We start from the raw sequence: 25359 nt of genomic DNA, 5'->3' as shown, positions 1-25359 counted from the left end.
CTTAAAGTCTCTCCTCACTCCAGGCAGACCCATCAGCAGACTATTACAATAGTCCAAGTACTTTGGTATAGATTATTCTTAAGAAGTACTAACATAATTTGTTGACCTCAATCAAGTTCATCCCTTTTTTTTCCAGTACATAACTATAAATGTATATTTAACTACATGTGAAGGACTGCTGTGTTTTAATGAAAAACAGTAATCTACATTAAACAATTTATTTTATTAGAAAAGGGATATTTCTAATAACAGAAGACATTTATGTACCATGTTAAGGTTTGCAAATTGCTTTACTTATAATATTTCCCTTGATAATAAATATGAATTCATTTGAAAATGAATCTAATTCCTCCTTTCCATACACTTTTAAGAGCTGAGCATACAGGGAAAAAAATTGTATGCATTTTTAGTTGCAAGATAATTCAAACTAAGAGACAATTCAAGTTAAGGAAGTTATATGTACAAACCCCAGGTCCTACAGAGAAGTGCCACTGAGGGAAAATACTAGAAAGAAAGGCAGTGTGGTATAATGGCTAGATAGCTAGTCTTAGAGTAGGAGGTCCTAAGTTCAAATCCTGCCCCTGACACTTATTTGTGTGCGAGCAAATCACTTAACTGCAACCATGCAGGTTGTTGTGAGGATCAAATGAAATAACATCTATCAAGTGCTTTGCAAATTTTGAAGTGATATATAAATGATAGCTATTATTAGCATCATATTGTCTAACCAGCTAATGGTCCAGTGGTCAGAGTGCTAGGACTGGAGTCAAGAAGACCTGAGTTCAAATTCTGCCTCAGACACATATTAGCTGTGTGACCCTGGACAAGTCACTTAACTTCTGTTGGCCTCAGTTTCCTCAACTGTAAAATAGGGATAAAAAGAGCACCTATTTCATCAGGGTTGTTGGAAGGATCAAATGGATAACATTTGTAAAGTACTTGGCCCAAAGTAAACACTGTACTAATGCTTATTCCCTTCCCTCCCCTAGAGAGGTGGTTTCTAAGCTCCCTCCTACCTCTTAACCTATGATCCTATGATTTAAAATTCAAGTAATCTGAATTAAAATACAGGAATCTGAAGAGCAACACGTACATGGGAATCTCTGAATTCTTGTTTGATACCATCATCAGGTAGCTTCTGATAATGTCTAGATTACAGTGGCACAGTAGGACAAAGTCTCCACCACTCTAGTCAAAATTGTGCCACTGAGTGGTGTAATCCTTGGCCCTCACACTCCCACCTTCTGTTCTATCCTCTCTTTTATTTTTTAAAATAGTATTTTTTTCCAATTACACATAAAGACAATTTTTAACATTAATTTTTTTAAAAAATTTGAGTTCCAAATTCTCCCCTTTCTTCTCTTTCTTCCCACCTCTCTGATATGGGAAGCAATCTGATATAGGTTATACATGTGCAATCATGTAAACAATATTTCCACATTAGTCATGTTGTGAAAGAAGAAACAGAACAAAAGGGGAAAGCCACAAAAAACAAAAAAAAGTGAAAATAGTATGTTCAATCTGCATTCAAACTCCATCAGTTCTTTCTTTGGAGGCAGCTAGTATTTTTTAACATGAATTCTTTGGAATTGTCTTGGATCATTGTATTGCTGAGAATAGCTAAGTCATTCATAGTCAATCATCAAACACTGTTGCTGTTACTGCGTATAATGTTCTCCTGAATCTGCTCATTTCACTCAGCATAAGTTCATATAAATCTTTCCAATAACTCTCTAATTGTTGTCCCTGCCTCAAGTATTTCTATTCCTGTCCATCCTCCACACAGCTGCCAAGGTAATTTTCTTCAAGTGAGGGTCTGACTATGTCACTCTCCTACTCCAAAAGCTCTAATGGCTCCCCACTTACTCTAAGATTGTGTGTTATTTCATCTTTACCTCGTCCTTTTAACATTTCTATTTTTGTATGTATATATATGTAATTTTTAAGTAAGTCAATATACAAATATTGGTGGGGTGCAAATTAAAATATCTTTATCTATAGGTAAGGCAAAAAAAGTTTGTATACCTCTAACCTAGAGCTAGAGTTTAAGAGATCTAAAAGGCTTGGGGTGTGGGATTTGGAGTCAAAGGGACCTGGGTTCAAATTCCACACCCTTAATAGTTGTGTGATCCATAGGCAAGTCGTTTTAGTCTCATGGTCCTGTAAAATAAAGAGGCTGAACTAGCTGTTTAATTCGTTGTAAGTTCTTTCACTTCTCTGGGCCTCAGTTTCCTCAGAGAGCTACAGCAGTTGATTTCTAAGATTCCTTTTAGTTCTAAATCTATGATCCAGATAAATTTTTGTAATCCCTCTTTGCCATGACTTTTCTAAAAAAACCAAAAAACAACAAAACAACGAATACGTCACCTGGAGGGTGAAGTTAAGCTTTCAGTCGTAAAAGCAAATGTTCGCCCCCACCTCTCTCCTAGTTTTAAGCAACATTTGCTTACTGGTTCGGCATCCCCCTTAAAGCAAGTTTGTATTTCTGTCGGTTCTTTTATTTTAGCCCCTTCTTGGAACAAATAATGGGCGTCTGGTCCTCTTTAATTGATGAGTGGGAACCTTGTTCACAACGAGGGCAGGGGCGGGAAAAGAAGATTTATGTGGATTGCCAAAGATGTGCTTGGACCTTCTGTGTTGTGCGTATGTGTGTTTGTGTGTGTTTGGGGGGATACTGGGAGGGAATGTAATACAATAAGAGTGCCGGACTTTACTACCCGGCTGTCGAACTGCAGTAGTTAGCTTCTGAGGCTGGAGGGAAAAGAGGGGAGGCCACCCACCCTGCAGTTCCCCCCAAATCCTCCGGGGGTTGCAGAGGGGCCTCAGCACCCCCGCCCTCCAGCTTTCTAACCGTCCTCAGATGACCCCAGGCCACTCAAGGCTGCGAGCCTGCTGGGGGTGGAGGAATCGTGGTTACTTCTGACCTCTGCCCTGGGTCGCAGAAGGAAGAAGGCAGGGGAGGCGGCCGTCCAGGATCTCGGACCATCCTCTGAAGGCTTCATGGACTTGTACCTCTTGCAGGTACAGGACAAACTCACGTCCCGAGCCCCTCAGCCCAGGACGGCTGCCCTGTGCAGTCTAGGGCCAGGCTTTGGGGAGCTTCGGGACAGGCTTCCTAGGGACAGGAACCGAGCGGGGAGACGGGGGGGAGAAAGAGAGCTCACTCGCTTTACTTAGCACTCGTGCCCGCCCCCTCGGCCCTGGCTTGGAGGCAGCAGCCCCGGGGTGCGGCCCCTTGCTGGAAGGAGCGGGGGCGTGGAGCGGGACTGTGGCTAAAGTGACACCCCACACCCACTTCGTCCCAGTCTCTTCCTCCCCCTCCCACGCGCTGCTGCGGTCCGGGTCTGCCTGCCTGTCTATCCTTCCTTCCATCAGTAGGTCTGCCTGTCTGTCTGCTTGCCTACCTGCCGACCCGTCTGTCTTTCTGCCTGCCTGCCTGCTTGTCTCTGTCTGTCAGCCCGTCGGTCAGCCCAGTGTCTGCCTGCCCATCTGTCTGTCGGTCCACCGCTCTGTCCGCCCGGCGCTTACTCTGCAGCAGCGCCTCGCGGTCTGTACAGGCGGAGCCGCCGCTGGGAGGGACACGTCAGGGAGGAAACTGTGAAGCCGGCAGCCGCGGCCAGGAAAGAGGAAGACAAAGTTCTCCCGCTTCCACGCTGCGGGCCGCGCGGCCAGGCGGGAGCGGACAGAGACGCGCAGCTGGAGCCCGGGTAGGTACTTGCAGGGGGCTTCCTTTCCTGCACCTCTCCCGCAGCACACGCCCTAGGTCCTGCTGCTGCAGACCTGGGCTGCTCAGAGCGCCGTGTAACCCTGCCCCACTCGGGCCTCGGAGCAGGAAAGAGCCGAGCGTGGGGAAAGCTGAACCGGGCCTCTGATGGCTACTTCCATTCCTCTAACTCCTGGGACAGCTATGTACTCTCCTTCTCCTCCTCTTTTCTGGGTTCCACGGTTACTCTACCTTCTCACCCCTCCCCCCCTTCTCTCCATTTGGCCAGTACCTGAGGCCGTAAAAAGCAACTTTCCAAGAGCCACTGGCAGGTTATTTCCTACCCGGGAACTTTTAGAGAAACCCACCTAAGTTGGTGGGTTTTGCGCCCAAGAAGGTTACTTCAGATTCAGCCCCGTTTAGGGATTCCTAAAAGCCTCGATGGCTAGAGATTATTAATGGGGGTTGGAATTTTGGAAATGCTTAAGTATTGAGAGTGGAGAGTTAGTTGGGAAAGGATATGGGGATAGATACCGAGGCAGGGAATCTGAGAAAGGATTCAGCTGGACACCTGCAGGAGAACCAGGAATAAGGGAAAGAGCCTTCGAAGTAAGGAGATTGGAATAGTTCTGTTTATATACAAAGAAATGTACAGTATTAACCAAGTTTGGGGGAGTTTAAACAGTGATAGCACAACTCTTCTTGAGTAACTTTGGATTGTATACTTGGTTTTATTTTTGGTTAGAGACGTGTGTGCTTTAGGAGAAAGTTCTGTTTCTGTCCATTTTGGCCATGGTGATCCGAAGGAAAATGAACTAGAACAGAATATTGTCATCTGGATGATTCTTCCTGCTTTTCCTGTTTCTTTGGTTAGCTGTTCTAGACTAGAAATATAATTTCATTCCTAAAGAGGAAACTGTAAAGCGCAACTGAAATTAAATTGCTGTAATTATCATCAACAGTTTGTGATTGGAGGGTGACATTCATATGTATGTATACATACACATAATACATAAAATGTATGTATATTTTATAAAAATGTATGCCTGTATATGCATGCGTGTGTGTGTGCGTGCAGATATATATATATGCATAGATATGTAAAGCAGATGTTAAATATATTCAACTGCTACATATTTAGTCCTTTCTATGTATTCAATCCTGGTTTAAATTCACTTTGACAAGTCTGAACAATGTTTTTAAGCTACGTTAATACAACAGTTCACAAAGCAGTTCCATTCTAATGTCATCCTTCATTATCAGAAACTTCATCACCAGAGGAAGAAATCAATCAACAGTCATTTATTAAGCATCTCCTATGTGCCAAGCACTATGCAGAGTACTGAGGATACCAATACCAGAGGGAGATGCTTCCTACAGTCAAAGAGTTTACATTCTAAGATAATCTTGCAGGTATAGGAACAAGTATTAGGGTGTGAATGCTTCAGGATGTGAATTTCCTCTCAGATTGTTGACCTAAGCAGGATATTTCCATTCTTTTTCCTTTCTTTCCCAATCAGTTAATCAACAAGCATTTATTAATCAGCTACTCTGTGCCAGATATTTTGCTAGGGATACAAATATAAAGAATTTTGGGGAAAAGATAATGGATTCAGTTTTGGACATGATGAGGTTGAGATGTCTCCTGGACATCCAGTTCAAAATGTTTAACAGGCAATTGGTGATGACGCTGAATTGAAACTTAGGTGAGAAATCTAGACTGGAATATATATCTGTGAATCATTTGCATAAAAATGATAATTAAACTTGAAAATAATTATTCTATCAATAAGTAAACTATATTGATATATTAATCTAATGATAATTAAACTATATACCTCAATTATCAAACTATTGATAAATTAAACTATATATCTCAATTATCAAACTATTAATAATTAAACTATTGATAATTATATATAACTGTATGTTGATAATTAAACTATCAATCAGCTAGTATTTATTAAGCATCTATTATGTGTCAGACATTGTGCTAGGTGTGCGGGATACAAGTACAAAGAATGAAATGATCCATACTCATAATGAGCTTTATTCTAATACCAAGAGAAAAGAAGGCCTAGGAGAGAACCCCTAAACTCCTGCTTCTCTAATAATAGTCTCCTCACCAGTGAATTAACCTAGGCAGTACTCCCTTGCCCCTTTCCCAAGTGATCAGGTGTGAGGAGCTACAGGAATGCAGCCTTGGTGGGGACCCTATACCACCTATCTGGCCTATACCTGAGCATTGTCTCCCTAAGCATTCCACCCATTGACCTAATGCTGAAAATAGTCACTCAATAAGTATTTATCAAGCACTTACTAAGTGCCAGGCAGATACCAGGCACTGTGCTAAATGCAGAGAAAACAAAGAAAGATAAAAGACAGTCTTATGACCTCAACCACTGCCTGGGCTAATTTTGCCACAAGGATGAGCATTAGTTAATTAAGGAGTTACTGTATAGAGTTGAGGGAAGCACTGAAATAAAAATATGTAAAATAGCACACATATTTATATCCATATAATCTGTAGGTAAGTCACTCCTACTGTTTCTGTGTTCATTTCAAGTTGTCCATATTAAAATTTTAATGCACATTTAGAAAGTCCTTTTCAAGATTAAAGGATCTTCTTCCAACATGCAGCTTAGGGCCTTAGCCTGATTTGTAGAGAAGTGAAATATTAAACTGTCTTATGTCATACTCTGCCATGGCTTACAAGCTGTAAGTTTTGAGAAGAGATAGTCTGCTGTAACTCTCATCATTGGTTAGGGAATGTTTTCCTGCTTGTGACTCTTCACATGGCTAGAGGCTATCCATTGTATATATAGGAAGAGCCATCCATCTTCTTTCCCTTCCTCCACGCCAACCATCCTTCTCCAAATTTGTTCGAAAAGCCAGCACAACAAAGGGAGACATTTCAATACAGGGCAAATCCCAATACCAAAAATATTATAACCAGAATCACTGTAGAAGATTTAAACAAGCTTAATTGGAAAACCAGTGTTTTCAAACAATATTTGTTGTAACAAAATTTGGACTTTGGAGCTTTTTGTGATAGGATTTGACCCAAAAAGTACTGGTAAGGACTTTTTAAGGGGTGTTCCTACTGCTCAAATCCACCCCTTTCTCCTAGTCCTAAGAATGTTTTGGTTTGACACATTCGTTTGGCATCTATATTCATAGCTTACCTGTCTCTCTACCCTCTTTGACTTTCTCATCAATTCAGCTTTAAAACCTGAAGATATGCTACGGGTGTTCTGTGAGAGTGACTTCACCCAAGCACTTATATTAACTGATCAAGTTCATACAAATATAATTGCCACAAGCACTTTTAATTTTAAAAAAAATCCAGTGATTACTATGTGCTTATAATGTGCCAGTCAGTCTCCCTAGTACAGGGGATAGTTTTACACAAAGAAAGAACAACAACCTGAATAGTTCCAGTGTGACCCTCTGTGTCCCCAAATGTATGATCTTTGGATAGGTAACCTGTGATTAGACAGGAAAATTAACTGGTAGATGGTTATTGTGGGGAAAGGGAGAGGACAGAGTATCAGGGTTGGGAGGCATTTCCCATGAAATGTATTATATGGTATAAAAGTGTTAATGAAGCCTGAATATGAATCATCTCCTTGTCAAAGTTCTACTTTGAGGGGGTGGAATAAAATGCTTTTGAAACTTGCTTTGTTTCAGGAAACATTTTACCTTTGTTCCATCCAATCTACATGTGTCTAAAAAAAAATTCATGAATATTGCTGTTGAAACTGCTGATTCATGAAATACAAGTTATATAACATATTGTTTCTGCCAGAAATTATCCCCCCTACACACACACACACACACACACACACACACACACACACTCACCTGACTTTTCCCAACCAGACCATTCCTTCTTGTTGAGGACTATATTCTTCTACTTTTGACTCTTTATTTTATTTATTTATTTTTAGTTTTCAACATTTACTTTTATAAGATTTTGAGATCTAAATTTCCCTCCTCCCTTCACTCCCCCTCCCCAAGACGGCACACAATCTGATATAGGATATACATGTATGATCATATTAAACATATTCCCAAATTAGTCATATTGTGAAAAAAGAATCAGAACAAAAGGGGAAAACCATGAGAAAGAAAACACACAAAAAAACCCCAAAAAGAGAAAACAGTATGCTTTGATAGGCATTCAGATGCCATAGTTCTTTCTGTGGATATAGATAGCATTTTCCATCATGATTCTTTTGGGATTGTCTTAGATCATTGCATTGCTCAGAAGAGCTAAGTTTTGACTCTTTTCTTATGATAAAGGTAAATACCAAGGATAGGCAATGATGCATCTTTCGCTATAAAAAATAAATAGCAAATACTTGTGTAACTTTATTAAGTTTCATTTTTGAGGATGAAAATCTGATTATCATATGTCAAAGCCTTTATCTGATGGGTTGAATGCAAAAATGCTTCCTTTCCTACCCACAGGGCTGAGCTCAAGTGAAAAAATAACTTCTAGAGGAAGATAAAAAACATCTAGGATGCTGTTATGGTATTAGATTGGGCAGATTTCCTCTATGCTGCGCAAGTAGGGGAGTATTGTAAACAGCTCTTTCTTTAATCCATATTGGAAAGTACATTGCTTGCAAACAATTAAAAAATGGGAAAAGGCTGTGTCTAGTAACATAGAGAATTGCAAATGGAGTTTGTCTCCCCCTTTTCTTGTTAATATGATGGCTTTAAAGAAAACACATGAATTTTTGAGGAATCCATATTGGAAAAATCGACATTGAAGCCTGGGTTGGTAGAAAGAACACTGGATTTTGGTGTTAGAAGACCTGGATTCTAGCCCTCTCTCTAATGCTTCCTCTTTGACAATGGGCAAATAACTTAACTTCTTTGAATCTCAGTTTCCTCATCTGTAAAATGTAAAGATGAAGCAGAGCAACTGTCCATCTGCAGCTACCCAGCAGCAAAGCAGCCTGCTTGACCCAGCCTGTAGCAGTTTCCCAGAGAAAGAGTAATCTGCCTGGTACAACCCAACAGCAGCCTCCAGCACCTGAGTGACTGCCCAATTCATCCTTGAAGCAACCAAACCAGTGATAGAGTAGCCTTCCCAATCTAGCTAAGAAGCAGCTAGGCCCAGTGGCAGCCAGAACAGCAGCTAAGAAATCTGCTTGACCCAGCCCAGCAGCTAACTGATCCTTCCATGAGACACCACGCTCTACAAGGAGCAAACCCAGCTGAGCTCTACTGGGGGACTGTCTGGAGAAAGAAAGGACATTAAGGCCCTACATTTTAGGAGTCCTGAATTGCCTTGGCCATGAGTGTTTCCCATGTATGTGGGGAACCATTGTGCTTGAAGTTTGTGCCCATTCTCTACACGTGGACTCCTAATTTGTGGGAAAGTGAGCCCTTCATTTTGGGGAAAATTCTTTATCAGTACTATTCTTGCTATTCCACTTGAATAAATGTCTTTACTGAAGAACTGTGTCTACTGAATGATTGTTAAGTGGAATTGTACCAATTGGGGCTCCCGAGCTAGTAGTATTAGGGGGATATTTATACACAGGGTTATCCTTATAACTCTGAAAATAGTACTAGCTGCTCCTCTAAGGACCCAGTGACAATGCAAGGTGGAGGAGTATACCCAGAAGGGCTTGTAAGTCTGTGCCAAAAATAAGTTTCTAATGATCAAATGAGTTAACATAAGTATTTTGCGAATGTTAAAGCACCATATAAATGCTAGCTATTATTATTATTCAGAAGATAGGAATGGTTAGACTTTAGAAGAGAAGATTTGGGGGTGACATAACTGTCATTATGTACTTAAAGGTTGTCAAGGAAGACAATTAAACTTATTTTGACTGGCCCCAGATAATAGAACCAGAAGAAATAGCTAGAAATTGCAGAGACAGATTTTGGTTCTATATAAAGAAAATCTTCATAGTAAATAAAACTGCCCCAAAGAGAAACAGGGTGCTTTGGAAGGTAAAGGGCTCCCCTTTCCTTGAGGTCAAGGAGAGGCTGATTGACCTTTTATTGGGGATGCTATAGAGGAGATTCCCTGTTTGAGATAATTTGAACTAAAAGGTTACTTAATCTCTTCCAGTATTGAGATTCTGTCTTATAAAGGGCCAATCCAGCCAATCTTCCCATTATGTGCTTTATAATTGATTGTCGAATGAATTAATGGGCCCAGTGACCTGAAAGACCACATAGTTGAGCCCATTCATTTTGCAGATGAGGAAACAGATGTATAGAGGTTAAAGTGGCTTGCTCCAAGTCACACAGCTAGTCAGTCAAACAGAGAGCCAAGAGCATCACCTAGTTTTCGTAAGGTCTCACCTTATGCTTAAATGACTTTGAATTTCTCCAACACTGACTAGCTCTGTTCTTCAGAGCAGTGGTCCTAAATATGTGTGAGTGTAGGACTTATAGGGGGTTCTGCAGTTATTGTGAGATATTTGAAAATCTATATCAACTAAATGAATAACAGACCTCACATATCTATGCATTACTATTTTTCAAGTGTATGTAGATGCTGTTGTGATGAACAAAATATAAATTCATTTAAATATTAGAGTATTCATAGGAGCTCTTTGTCGTCATGTATTTTTCTCAATCCATATATACTAGTAGTACAATTGCTATCATATGGATTTTGATATTAAAATCTTTATATATCACCAAAGACTAAGAGCATTGTGCTAATGAGATCAATTTCAGGCATTCCATTTCCTTGATCAGTTGGTTTTTACCCTAACTTCCTAGCAAACTGTTTAGTAAATACATGTCAGTAGTCATGAAGAGAATTGGATGATACAGAGTGGATGGACCCTTAAAAATCTATGACTGTCACTAAAAAAAAAATACCATCTCCTTAAAGTGTATGCTCTACTAATAGTAGGTCAAAGATTCTTTGTACAATAATAATAATAATGATAGTAATAATAATAATGAGTTGTATGTGGCATTTGCAAAATTCTTTATATATATATGATATATTATATATATATCATATATATGTGTGTCTATATGTGTATATATGTGTATATATGTATATATATCATATATATGTGTATATATATGTGTATATATGTGTGTGTGTATATATATATACACATATATATATACACATATATATGTATATATATACACACACACATATATATATATATAGATATATCTATATATATATCTATATATATATATATATGTAAGCTTACTTGAGCCTTGCAACAACCTTGTGAGGTAAGTAACTGGAGAACTCCTGGCATAATTTGGCTTCCTTTGCTTCTGGGACATCCCCTAGGGAAAAAACCTTTTAGAGACTTCGGAAGAAACAACTTCCATACCCTCATTTTATAGATAAGAAAGCTGAGACTTGGAGAGGTTAAGTGACTTTTCAATGGTCACCCAGCTAGTAAGGATCAGAAGAAGATTTTGAATCCTCTGTCTCCTTGCTTTCTCCTTTTCTTACACTCCTTATTTTCATTCACATCATTATGCCATGATGCCTGTTTTACAAATATGTATATTTTATGAAGTTCATTCAAATTGAAATAATTTTGAATAAATGAAAATGCACTTATTAGATTGGTAATAAAGCATTTATTAATTACTTACTGTGTGTCAGGCACTGTGCTTAGTGCTGAGAATACAAAATAAAAGCAAGCCAGACAGCACTAGCCCTCCAGAGGCTTACATTCTAGTGCAGAATAACAGCTCATAACGAGGAATGGAAAAGGGGCAGGGTTACACATGCAGTGCATCATAGTTCAGAGTAGACAGAAAAGTGACATGGAGAAATGCTCCCCACTCCACAAGGTAAAGCAAAAGCTGATTAATTAGAACTGAAGGACTCAGTGGTGGAGATGATGGTGCTAGTAGACGCTTAGGGGGCTGGAATGTATCAGGAAGAGTGCTTACTAAGTGCTAGGTATTGTGCTAAGCACTAGGGATACAAATAGAAAAAAAAATAATGAAACAGTCCCTGCCTTTGAGGAGTTTACATTCTAAAAGGAGGAAACAACACATAAAAGGGAATGGCTCTGGGAAGGTGTTTTGGTGTGGGAAATCACAGGGAAGATCAGCTGACATGCCCTTTCCACAAAGGGGAAGGACCAGATAGGAGGATGGCTAGGGTAGTGACTAGATAGGGTAAATGGTTTGAGATTGGTTTAAAGTAGCTACTATCAAATGAGAGGTACAAGTACCTCTGAAATACCTTCTGGTCCTAATAATCTAGTATAAGCAGTTCCCTAATGAGAAGCACCCAATTTACAAATATTCTATACCTAAAAATAGCCATCACATACCTTTCTTCAAATTTTGGGGTCACTTGCCTTGACTTCCATTAATTTACCAGACAGTAACCAAACTGACACAAGAGCTTCCTAACTCAGAGTTTTCATTTTCATTTTTTCTTTTTGGACCAGCTCTGTGATTTCATTGATGTAAGAAAATTGTTCTATCCTTGGAGACCTGTACCCTTTCATCTTAGAGAGTAGCCTGAAGCGTTAAGAGGTTAAGTTTCTTGCCTAGGATCAGAGGATCACATTTGTCAGAGACAGGACCTAAATCTAGGTCTTCCTGTCTCTGAAGTAAGCCTCTCTTAACACAGTGTTTTCTAAGAATCATAGATCTAGGTCTGAGGGAAGCCTCAGAAGCCATCTATTCCAACCCCAACTCATTTTGTATATGAGGAAACTGAGGCCCTATGAGACTTGCCCCAAGGTCTCACAGGTAATAAATGGTAGAAGTGGCATTTGAACTCAGGTTCTCTGACTCCACAGCCAATACTTTACCCCCCACTTTTCCACACTGAAAATTTTCTTTTCTCTGAGAAAGACTGTGTGTATACTATGTCATTGCATCACCCCAAACTCCTCAACCCACACTTTTTCCCTCTTTCACAACTCCTGGCTTAGTCAATTCTGTCTCAGGCAATTAACTTCTCTGACGTACCCAGAAGTCTTTAACCCCCTTCTTCTTGCCCAGTTAACTGAGGGATATCTCTCTCCCTTTTCCCTTACATTTTGTATTTTTAACTTTCATTAATATTTCCACTTGTGTGACTGCGTGTGTGTGTGTTGTGTGTGTGTGTGTGTGTGTGTGTGTGTGTGTGTGTGTACACAAATCCTATTCACAGTTGATAAGCATAGTAAATCTAATCATAGACTGGTATTGATGAAAAGTAAAGGCTTAAGTTTTCAATCAATCAGAAAGCACTTATTAAGTACCTACTATGTGCTATGTACTGTGCTAGATATAAAAGGATTTTTAAAAAGTGAAATCAACCTGGGAGATACATTTGCACACATAAAGGAATATGCAAAAGAGGCACCAAGTAGTTTGGGTAGGAAAGCACTAGCAGCTGGGGGAGATGGGAATCAAGAAAGGTTTCAAATAATACAAGGCGGTGCTTGAGCTGAGCCTGGAAATAAACAAGAAACTCTAGAAAGTGGAAGGAAGGAAGCAGCGAATTCCAGGCCAGTGCAAAGACGGGGATAGAGGTAATGTGTAAAGAATATATAGTAAGAAGGCCAGTTTGTCTAAACAATAATGTCCATGAAGCAGAGTAATGGATAAATAATAAGACTGGAAAGGTGGACAGGGGCCAGGTTGTAAAAGTCTTTAAATGCCAAATAAAGAGGAGCAGCTAGGTGGCACAGTGGTTAGAGCATTGGAATCAGGAGGATCTAAGTTCAAATCTGGCCTCAGATACTTACCAGTTGTGTGACCCTGGGCAAGTCACTTAACCCCCTTTGCCTCTTCAAAAAAATAAAAGAGTTTATATTTGATCTTAGATGTAATAGTGAGCTTGTGGTTTATTGAGGAAGGTAGTGATGTAGTCACACTTGTGCTTTAGGAAAATAACTTTGACAATTTTATGGAGGAAGGATTGGGATTGGGAGAGACTTGAGGCAGGCAGACCAATTAGGAGGATGCTGCAATAGTCTAGGCAAGAGGTGCTGAGATCCTTAGTAGGGTGGTGGCCTTGTGAATGGACAGAAAGGAACGAATGAAAGAGATATTGTGGAGGTAGAATCAAGAGTCTTGGATATATGGGGTTGCAAACCTGAATGACTAAAGGGGAATGGCAGCACCATCAACAGAAAGTGGGTTTAGGGAGAAAGATAATGAGTTCTGGGGTTTGGTTTTTTGCCCATTCCCACTAGCTTTTATCCTCTATCTCTCCTCTGGCATTGCCACCATGATGGTGGAGGCCCTCATCACATCATGCCTGAATTACTGCAATGTACTGGTGGGTTTGCCTACCTCAAGTCTCTCCCCACTCCAATTCATCCTCCACTTAGCTGTCAAATTGAACTTCCTAAAATGCAGGTCTGACCCTGTCTTTCCTCTATTCAATAAACTTCAGTAGTTCCCTATCACCTCCAGAATCAAATAAGAAATCTTCTGGCATCCAAAGCCCTTCGTAACCTACCTTCCCAATCTCTTATGTCTTATTCTCTTCAAGTACTCTATGATACAGTGGTGCCGGCCTCCTTGCTGTTCCTCAAACATGACAATCCATCTTCTGACTGAACATTTTCACTGGCAGTCTCTAGAGCTTTGAATTCTCTTCCTCCTCTTCTCTGTCTCCTAGTTTCTCTGGTTTCCTTTAAGTCTTAGCTAAAGTCCCACTTTCTGCAAGAAGCCTTTCCCTGTCCTCCTTAATTTTAATGCCTTCTGTCTAAAATTGTCCCCAGTTTATCCTGTAAGTATCTTGTTTGTATGTAATTGTTTACATTTTGTCTCTCCCATTAAACTGGGAGTTCTTGGAGAACAGGGACTTTTTTTTGCCTTTCTTGGTATCCCCAATGCCTTAGTGCAGTGTGCTTAAAGCATAATAGGTACTTCTTGTTGCTACTCATCCTTCGTTTTTTTTTTTTTTTGGAAAGGGCCAATGACATCATTGGGTGATGTCTTGACTTGCTCATGAATTGGATTTTAGTAAGGCACAGTTGCACAAAGTGGTCAGCCTCGCTCTTTCAGAGTCATAGAAGTCCAGTGGCAAAACAAGTCAGGCCCTGGATGCAGTGGATGACCTTGGCATCTTTGATGCCCGACCATGCTCCAAGCACCTGAGTGCCTGCTTCAGCCACTTTCATGGCCATTGGAACAAATTATTCTCATCTGCGCATTCTGCCAGGGAAAGTCTTCACATGCTTAAGGTAGATATACCTGTAACTCACCAATGAGTTTGAGGTCTGTAGGTTACCCTCAGTCTGGTTTAGCCCATCTGCCAAGATGGTTTTACTGAGGTGTGGTCACTGGGCATGCTACATCTTCTCAGAGCCACAGGTGAAAGTTGGGTGACAGGTGGACACCAAAGGTGGATGAGCAACCCTGGAAAGGGCTCAGCAAGCCCTCATATCAGAGGTGCTAGTCCTCCCTGAACTAATTTGACTGACTTCTGTTTTTAGATATAATGAGTTTGAGATTTCTATGGTATTTTCGGTATCAGATGACCAGCAGGCAGTTTGAGATGCAGGATTGGAGTTCAGGAGATGTGTTGATATATAGATTTGGTATTCACTAGCCTAGAGATGATCATTACAATTATGGGAGGTCATGAAATAGCTGAGAGAGAGAAGAGAAAGCAGCCAGGACAGAGCCTTGGGGCACTCTACTTATTAAAGGACATGACATGGATAATGATCCAGCAAATAAGACTAAGATGGACTAGTATGTCAAAAGAAAACGGTGTCACCAAAACCCAGAGAGGAAAGATTGGCCAGGAGACTCAGGTGATCAACAGCCTTAAATGCTGCAGAGAGGTCAAAAAGGATCAGGAATTAGAAAAGGCTCTTAGATTTGACACATAAAAAATCATTAGTGACCTTTGAGAGAGGAATTTCAGTTAAATGATGAGGTTGAAAGCCAGATTGCAAAGGATTGAGAAGTGAGTGAGAGGAAAGCAAGGGGAGGCAATAAATGTCCACAGTTTTTTTTTTTTTTTGGCATTTAGCTAAGAAATTGGGGAAGAATTAACAAGATGATACCTTGAAGGTATGGTAAAGTCAACTTAGATTTTTTCTAAAGGATAGGGGAGACTTGGGCATATTTTTAAGCATCAAAGAACAAGTATATAGGGCTGCTAGGTGGTACTGTGGATAGAGTGCCAGGCCTGGATTCAGGAAGATCTGAGTGCCAGTCCAGCCTCAGACATTTACTAGCTATGTGACTCTGGACAAGTCACTTAACCTGGTTTGCCTCAGTTTCCTCATTTGGAAAATGAGCTGGAGAGGGAAATGGCAAACCACTCCAGTGTCTTTGACAACAAAACCTCAAATGGGGTCCTGGAGAGTCCAACACAACTGAAAAATAGCTTAACAACAAAAAAAACTACATTGGGAGAGATTAAAGATTAGCGAGAGAGGAGATGATGGTGGAAGCAATCTGCTGGAGAAGATTAGAGGGAATGGGATAATTCTGTTACTGTTGAAATTACTAACAAAAACCTGAAAACAATACATATCATCGAAGGGCTTATATTCTAGTGGACATAATATGTCTGGTACTGGCCTCCTCTAAAGCTCTTGAAAACATTTGAAAATATTCTTCAGAATCTCCAGTGTTTTGTTCTTTTTTTTAATTCAGGAAGTATCTTTAAAAACAATAAATTTTATTGATGTTTTGTTTCTTACATTGTCATAGTTATCCCTAGTATCCTTTTCCCTGATCTTCCCCAAAAAAATCCCATATGGCAAATAGTGCCTTTTTAAAGTGAAAAAAAAATCAGTAGAACTGATCAATACATTGAAAAAGTCCAAAAACATGTGCAATGTGCAGCACTTGTGGACCTCCCATCTCCACAGAGGGGTGGGTTGGAGCTGTCTTCTCGTATTTGTTCATTCAAGTCATGGTTTATCTTTATAATTTTGTTACATTCACTTTTAATTTTTGGTATGTGGTGTGGTTGTTCTTCCCATTTTTGCTGTAGTTATTGTGTATGTTGTTTTCTTGGTTCTGCTTTCTTTAATCTGGATCAATTCATGTAAATCTTTCCATGCTTTTCTGTATTAATCATATACTTCTTTTCTTACAGCACAGTAATATTTCATTACATTTATGTACTGCAATATGTTTGGCCATTTCCCAGTAGACTGGCTTTGGCTTTGTTTCTAATTCATTGCTATCAAAAACAGTGCTGCTATAAATATTATATATATGAAATTTCCTCTTATCAATAGTTTCCTTGAGAAATAAGCCCAGTAATAATGTCTGTGGCTCAAAGGGTATGAACATCTTAGTCACTTTATTTGCATAATTCCAAATTGTTTTCCAAAATGGTTGTACCATTTCATGGTTTCATCAAAAATATATTAGTGTGCTTATAATTCCACAATCCTTCCAACACTGAGTATTGACATTTTTTGTCATATTTGCCAATTTGCAGAGTGTGAGGTGAAACCTCAAAGTTGTTTTGCAATTCTCTTATTATTAGTATTTGGTTCATACTTTCATGTGGTTGTGAATACTTTATAATTCCTCATTTGAAAGTTACTCATATCTTATGACCATTTATCTATTGGGGAATGGCTATTAGTCATATATGTATTTATTAATTATTTACATATTTTGTATACCAAGCCCTTATCAGAGAAATTTGATGCGAAGATTTAAGGTGTTAGTCTAAGCCTAATTTCTGCCAGACTGCTTTTCAAGCAGCTTTATCAAATAGGGAGTTTTTTCCTAAATAATTTTCTGTCTTCTACTTTACCTAACACGAGATTGAGTTCTATTATTTTGGATTCTCCCTTGTCCAGTCTGTTCCATTGAGCTAGCTCCTATTTTTTAACTAATTGAAGATAGTTTTGATGACTGCTGCTTCATGAAATTGTTTAAGATCTAGAAGTTCTATACCCCCTTCATCTCTACTTCTTTTCATCATTTCCCTTGATATTTTAGTGTTTTTCCCCCAGGTGAATTTTGTTACTATTTTATCAATTGCTATACTGTATCCCCTTGGTAATTTCATTGGCATAGCATTAAAAACATAAATTAACTTTGGAAGTATTGTTTTTATTATTTTAGCACAACCTAGGCATGAACAGTGAATATTCCTTCAGATATTTAAGTTGTTCTTTTGTGTGCTTTGGTAAGTCAATCCCCAGACATTATATATATATGGGTTTCGATATTATTATGTAGAAATGATGTTGATTTTTGAAAGTTTATTTGTAGCCTGCAACTTTGCTGAAGCTATTGTCTCAATTAGTATCTTTGCTGATTCCCTAGGAATTTCTGAATATAATATCACATCATCAGTAAAGAGGGATATTTTTATCTCTTCTTTACCTATCTTTATGCCTTTAGTTACTTTCTCATCTTATTGCTGTTGCTAGCATTTCCAGAACTATTTGAAATAATAGTAGAGAGAATGGGCATCCTTGCTTCACTCTTGAACTGGATATCCAGTAGACATCTTAAACTCAACACGTCCAAAATCAAACTTATTATCTTTCCCCTTAAACCCAGTTCCCTCCTTCTTTATTACTATAGAGGGCAACACTATCCTCCTAGTACCTTAGGTTTTCAACCTAGGAGGCATGCTGGACTCCTCAGTATGTCTCACCCCCATGTCCAATCTGATGACAAGGCCTGTCTATTTCACCTTTGCAACATCTTTCCAATACACCCCCTTTTCTCCACTGATACCTCTACCACTCCACCACAGGCCCTCATCTCCTCACACCTGGATTATTGAAATAGATTGCTGATGGGTCTACCTCCTTCCAGTCTGTCCTCCATTCAGCCATTGAAGTGATCTTCCTAAAATTCAGGTCTGATTCATCTGAACGTCTCCCAGTCAATAAACTCCAGTGCCTTCATGTTGCCTCCAAGGATCAAATACAAATTGCTGTGTTTGACATTCAAAGCCCTTATAACCTAGCCCCCTCCTACCTTTTTATTCTTCTTATTCCCAGACAAGTACTCTTCAATCCTATGATATTGGCCTCCTGGATTGTCCACAAACAAAAAGTCATCCCCAACCCCTCTTAACCCCTCTTAATTCTAGTACCTTCCCTCTGTAAATTATTTCCTATATATCTTATATGTAGCTTACTTTTGTATATTTTTTTTGGCTTGTTATCTCCCCATTAGATTATAAATTCCTTGAGGGCAGGGACTGTTTCTTTTTCTTATTTGTATCTCTGATGCTTACCACCACAGTGCCTAACACTTAGTAGCCCCAGCACTGAGCACGTGCCTGGCACATAGTAGGTACTTAACAAATTCTTATTAATTGACTAACACTCTGATGTAGTGGGAAAGGCACTAGACTTGGAGGCTGGACAGATGGGTTTAGCTTGCATATCCAGTTCTTACTGAAGCTGAAAACTGCATTTAAACTTTTGAACATGCTGTATGTAAACACTTTGTAATTCTGCAGGTGTGGTGTTAGTAATGATGATGATGATGATAAAACTGAGGCTTAAATAACTTGCCCAAGGCCCTCATAGCTAGTAAGTGACATTGTCACAATTCAAACCTAGGTCACTTGATGCCTAATTAAAGCTTTCTTTTCACTGCTTGCAAAACCCTGCTAATGCTAAGTTATTTTTGTCTGTAGTTGTTTTTTTCCCCCTTCGACTCCTAATGTCTTAAATCCATAAGTTTATAATTTACTCTTCTGTTAGCTTTATTATGTTTAAAGAGTAATTTTCTTAGTCTTTATACAAATAATTGACTTCAGCAGACATTTTGATTACATAAAGGCAATTTAAGAAATGAGGATTTCTGAAAATTTATTTTTAGGTCTGTCGGCCCTGTTTCAGCATGTTTCAGACACATTTTCTCTTCTTGGCCTCCTACTGTAGTTTATTATTTAACTTGTGAAGTGTGTTATCTTGTGTGGGGCCTAGGGGAAAAGTTGACCAATATCAAAGCTACTTTGTTAAAGATATTAAGCCATTTTAAAACTGCAAAAGTACTAACATTCTGTCTGCCTGTGGGTGAGTAGTATTAGTTGCGTTTGGAAAGAGGCTGGCTAAGATTTTATATCCTTATTTTGTACAAGAAAGTTTAATGAAGCAAGTATGCTAATCTAAAAAATAGATTATTATGACTTCAAAATGAAAGAGTATTTTGGGTTGTTAGTTTATGTCCTTTGTTGGTATCTTTTGCTTAATAGAAATTGATTTAACAGAATTTGAAACTGATGAATTGGACAGCTAAGTGGCACAATGAAGAGAGCACAGGCCTGAAGTCAGGAAGACTGAGTTCAAATCTAGACTCACAAACTGACTAGCTGTGTGACTCTGGCCAAGTCACTTAACCTGTTTGCCTCAGTTTCCTCATCTGCAAAATAGAGATAATAATAGCACCTACCTTCCACAATTGTTATGAGGATTGAATTGCATGTAGGCATTATATAAATGTTAGATATTCTGTTAACTATAATGAAGTGTCAGTTCACTGTATGAAGCAGTAAACCAGGAACATATGGAATTTGAGAGTCCTGTCCTACTATCTTTTTCCTTTAACTTTCCCTCATATGGAATGCCCAGTTTCTTCTACAATAACAAATGTACAACAAAGACTGGCACTCTAGTCTTTTTTAAATTTTTATCTTTTAATTAATTAATTAATTAATTGACTTTTAGTTTTCAACATTCCTTTTATAAGATTTTGAGTTCTGAATTTCTCCCCTTCCTCCACTCCCTCTCCCCAAAATGGCATGCAATCTAATATCTAATATATAATAATAATATAATCTAATGTATGATGATATTATTCATGTTGTAAAGAAGAATCAGAACCAAAGAGTAAAACTGTGAGAAAGAAAACACAAAAACAACAAAAAAAGAGAAAATAGTATGCTTCGATCTGCATTCACACTCTGTAGTTCTTTCCCTGGATGTGGATAGCATTTTCCATCATGAGTCTTTTGGAGTTGTCTTAGATCATTGCATTGCTCAGAAGAGTTAAGTCTACCAAAGTTGGCATGGCACAATGTTGTTACTGTAGCACTCTAATCTTAACAGATACTGTTTTGATGTTCTAGTTGTTGTTGAGTGGTTTCAGTTGTATCTGATTCTTTGTGATCACATTTAGGGTTTTCTTGTTTTTTGTTTTGTTTTTTGTTTGGGCAATGAGGGTTAAGTGACTTGCCCAGGGTCACACAGCTAGTAAGTGTTATGTGTCAGGCTGGATTTGAACTCAGGTCCTCTTGAATCCAGGGCAGGTGCTGTATCCACTGCACTACTTAGCTGCCCCTAGGGTTTTCTTAACAAAGATACTAGAGTGGTTTGCCATTTCCTTCTCCAGCTCATTTTCCAGATGAGGAAACTGAGGCAAACAGGGTTAAATGACTTTCCCGGGGTCACACAGCTAGTAAGTGTCCAAGGCCAGATTTGAATTCAAGAAGATGAGTCTTCCTTGACTCCAGGTCTGGTGCTCTATCCGCTGCACCACCTCAAGGAAAACATCATCTAAATAGACTAAATTAGGTACAGAGCTGATAGAACGAGCAAACTTTATAACATTTAGGTATTTATTGTCAAATGTTAGCTGGTGGCTCATTAATATACATCCTAACAGGTGGTGGGATGAACCTCTCTCTACTAATGAGAAAAAAACAGGAAGATACCTTGGACCTTAAGTTTATTTGATGCTGTAATCTCTCATGTAGGAGTTATATGTAGCAATTTGAACCCATAAGATCTGGGTTCAAATTCTGCCTCTAACACTTGCTACATGTGTAACCTTAGGTTCATTATTTCTCCTTTAGGGCGCTACTTTCCTCATCTCTAAAAATGGAATTGCATTATTCCATAAGGTTACTGTGAGTACTGACCAGCAGAGGTCACTGTGGAGAGCAGTTCGGATGAGTATTTTTCACCCTCCCTCTGGGGAAGTGTTCCTAAATGACCACACCTATCTTCACCCCTTGGGTGGCCTGTGACCTTCTCCCTGTCAGGACAGGTGAGGGCTAGTGGAGGCAGACGGATGGAACTGAGAAAGAAAATCCATAACTCTCCTTTCCTCCCCTACTGCAAAGTAACCTGTGTTCTTAGAGATCAGATTTGTTAGCTCTAGAGGGTTTGGGTCTAGGGCAAAGGTCCTAGTTCCACATGCCTTTCCTTCTCTGCAAAGCTAAAAAAGTTTAAAAATAAGATTGTAAATAAAATTCACAAAATGCTCCAAGCCCTCAGTCAGTCTTTTGATTACTGTGACATCTTTCACTGAGAAAGCGGTCTTTCAGCCAACCGAATTTGGTTGGTTTAATCAGTTTTCCTTAGGGTTCACCACCTCTATTCTTATCACACTCCCTATAGCTAAAACATAAACTTGGGATGCAATTTAAATTATCTTTATTTAGTAAACCATTATTTTGAAAAAAAAATAAAGAACCAGTAAGCAAAATTCAAAATAGCAAAGAAACTTAGCAATGAGCCATGCCACCCTTGCCTGCAGCCAGTAAAACAGAGTAGAGTAGATTCATCATTGTTCCAGCTCTTCCTCTAGGGAGCCTAATTCAGTCACTCCCTGATAGAAAGGAAAAGGCTTTAACAGCTACTAGTCTGAGAGTCAATCTCCTGAGAAGTATTCTCCATCTGCTACTGCTGCTGTTCTCTTTCCAACTTTGTCTCTACAACATTCTTCCCTCCTGTCCCTTTCCAGGGAGACTTAAAATTGCCACTCCCATGGAAACCATTTACTCTTTTCCTGATCTGGGAAGAAATACAACCCTAAGTGTCTTTGTCAGCTTGGGCCCTGTATCCAGACCATGCAGTGCCAAAAGGATTGTTATATGAGTAAAAGGCTTTGTAAACCACTTAAGTGCAACATGAACTAATGACAAGAGTAGGTACAAATATGATTGGACAGAAATTTCTGGAAAGGACCCGGTAAGCTCAAATGATCAGGAAATTCAAAGTATGTAAAGAAGTATCTTGAATATAAAGTTGAGTGTGTTAAAATAATGAGTGGTTAAAAAAAATAACCAAATTGCTAAAGTGTTGATTGCTATCTGTACTGTGGCAGCATCATGTGAGTTATGTAATTTCACCAGAGAATTAGCTAATGTCTTATTGTCATTTGAGTATTTTTATCTTGAAACATTTTCAGTGTGGAACAGTACTGTTATGTGACTTTCTAATGCCTTCTGCATTCAAATCTTTTCTATCATTATCAACTGGAGCTGTAGGAGCCATACTTGGGAGGAACTCCATTAATTGGGCAGCTAAGTGGTATTGTAGATAGAGTGCCAGGCCTGGAGTCAGGAAGACCTGAGTTCAAATGTGGCCTGAGACACCTACTAGCTGTGTGACCCTGGGCAAGTCACTTAACCCTGTTTGCCTCAGTTTCCTCATCTGAAAAATGAGCTGGAGAATGAAATAGCAAACCACTCTAGTATCTTTGCCAGGAAAACCCCAAATGGGGTCACAAAGAGTGGGGCACAACTGAAACAAATGAACAACTATAGGCCATTGACTGGGCTCTTCACTCCCGTAATTCCACATCTTCACCAGGCTATTTTTTTTTTTTGCCTTGCTCCCTCACATCATTTCAGGTCACTCTTCTCTTTCCATCTCTTGCTGAGAGAACCATATTCAAATACACGCTATCATACCAATAAAAAGGGCATGTCAGTGTGACTACCCTAATGTTCTACTGCCCATCTTTGTGACTCCCCAGATTAAAAGTCTTTTTTCCCTGGCTACCACTCCTGTATATATTTGTTCTTCTCCCATTAGAATATAAGTTCCTTAAGGGCAGGTCTTGCTGTTTTGTCTTCAGCACTCAGCACTGTGCCTGGTACTGGTAAGTGCTTAACAAATGCTGATTGCTAAATCATAATTGATTCGTGATCAAAGATTTTGATAAAGGCATAGAGAGCCTGCTTGTCAGATTTCTGACGGATATAAAGTAAGATCTAAGTTGTCACCAGTTTGAAGTAGTGAGTTTTTCATTATCAGAAGTGCTCAAGCAGATGTTGAATGGTCCTTTTTGTGAGGGATGTTGTAGAGAGGATTCGAACATTGGACCAGGGGTGGGACTAGTTGATCTCAAAGTCTGTTTCACCTCTGTGACTTAATTTTTAGTTTTCACATAAGCTATGGTTTTCCCATGTTTAATGCAAATACCGAAGAGTACTGGATTGAGGTCAGATTCAGTCCAGGCTTTCCCTCTTTACTTGTGTTACCATGCAGCATGCATTTGAAATGGGCAACCTATAGAATGTGTCCATCAGAATGTATATTTGGGACAGATGGGACAAGTGGAATACAAACAGTAGGGTCCAGAATGAGCAAGAAAAGCAGAGTGGGTGGAATCACCTTTGGGATAGGGCAAAGTTCCCCACTTTACAAGTTTCCCATAAAAGAAAAGCCCATCCATTTAATGCCAGCATTCTAATTGCTGTTGCCACAAATCAGGAAAACATGAAATATAATTGTCTCTGAAGAATTAAAAATGAATATCACCCAAAAGGCAATGTCAAGGCAGATGGTGGTGTGAGCAGGCTGCAACATATAATTAATGAGGAACTTCAACGAACAGGAGTAAAAGATGTCATCAAAATATTTCATAATCGAAGAAACAGAAGATGGGCTAGTCATGTAGAAAGGATGAAGGAGAATAGTGTAGGATACCCATAGTCTTCCAATGATATCTTTGAAAGGCCAAGAGAAAGGAGAGGGAACAAGCATTTATTAAGCAGTTACTAATGTGCCAACCACTGTGTTAAACACTTTACAAAAAGTATCTCATTTGATCCTCACAACAACCCTAGGATATAGGCACTATTACTATGCTTATTTTCCAGTAAAGGAAACTCAGGTAAACTGAAATTAAGTGACATAGCTAGGTCGAATAGCTAGTAAGTGTCTGAGACTGTATTTGAATTTCCTGACTCCAGGCCCAAAACTGTGCCACTTAGCTGCCTAAAAATCAAGGAAAGTGATGCAGAGTTAAGCGAGCAGAACTAGAAGAACTATTTATTCAATAACAACATCGGAAATACAAACAACTTTGAAAGATTTAAGAACTCTAATCAATCACAATTCTAGAAGATCAGCGATGAACCATGCTCCCCATCTCCTGACAGAAGGGTGATTGATTTAAAATATAAAATGAAGATCATAATAGCAGCTCCTTCCTGGGGTTGTTTTGAGGATCAAATGAGATAGTATTTGTAAAGCACTTAGCACAGTTCTTGGTACATAGTAGGGGCTTAATAAATGGGCAAATAAACTTTTTTGGAGGTAGCCAGTATGGGAATTTGTTTTGCTTGTCTATCCATATTTGTTCCAAAGATTTAGCTGTTTATTTATTTTTCCCCCAATTGGGTAGAAAGAGGTAGCAAAGAAAGAAAAAATGTTTGTGAATTGAAAAAAAAAGTAACAAAAAAAAGAAAGGAAAGTCTCTAGGATGTTGGGTGATTCTCTGTGGTGCTCTTATGAGAGGACATGGACAAAAATTACACCTGATAGACAGAAATCAGTAGATTGTGACCTGAATCATAGCCATGAACTCCCAAAGGGATGAAATCAAAGATCCATTTGAGTATTTCTGAGTTACCTTGAGTAAGTCACTTATCTTCTTGGGTTTCAGTTTCCTCGTATGAAAAATAAAAAGGTTGTGGCAGATATCATGAACTCTAAAATTCTCTAATATTATGAAACAAATAGGAAAAAAGTCTTTTAAAT

The 25359-nt window shown here is 39.1% G+C and overlaps 1 protein-coding gene across 7 annotated transcripts in view; it reads left to right on the top strand.

The window, feature by feature from the left end:
• Positions 1-2857: 2857 nt before the first annotated feature.
• The window catches only part of SGK3 (serum/glucocorticoid regulated kinase family member 3), a 155212-nt gene continuing 132710 nt past the window's right edge, over positions 2858-25359 (top strand). For 3 of the 7 annotated variants that reach the window (XM_021002169.2, XM_078153380.1, XM_021002171.2), the window contains exon 1: positions 3199-3707. Coding sequence is in view for 1 of the 7 variants with exons in the window: in XM_021002178.2 (XP_020857837.1) it covers positions 3001-3021; positions 3558-3707 (171 nt within the window). In the remaining 6 variants the exon portion in view is untranslated. Of the gene's footprint in view, positions 3022-3196; positions 3708-25359 lie in introns of those variants that run through there. The other 4 variants (XM_021002178.2, XM_021002174.2, XM_021002175.2 and 1 more) reach the window with 4 other exon arrangements.

The sequence above is a fragment of the Phascolarctos cinereus genome, unplaced genomic scaffold (genome assembly GCF_003287225.1).
Source record: "Phascolarctos cinereus isolate Bilbo 61053 unplaced genomic scaffold, phaCin_HiC Scaffold_4;HRSCAF=312, whole genome shotgun sequence".
Classification (NCBI taxonomy): domain Eukaryota; kingdom Metazoa; phylum Chordata; class Mammalia; order Diprotodontia; family Phascolarctidae; genus Phascolarctos; species Phascolarctos cinereus.
The sequence above is the reverse complement of the archived record's forward strand: the minus strand, read 5'-3'. Positions and strand labels throughout refer to the sequence as shown.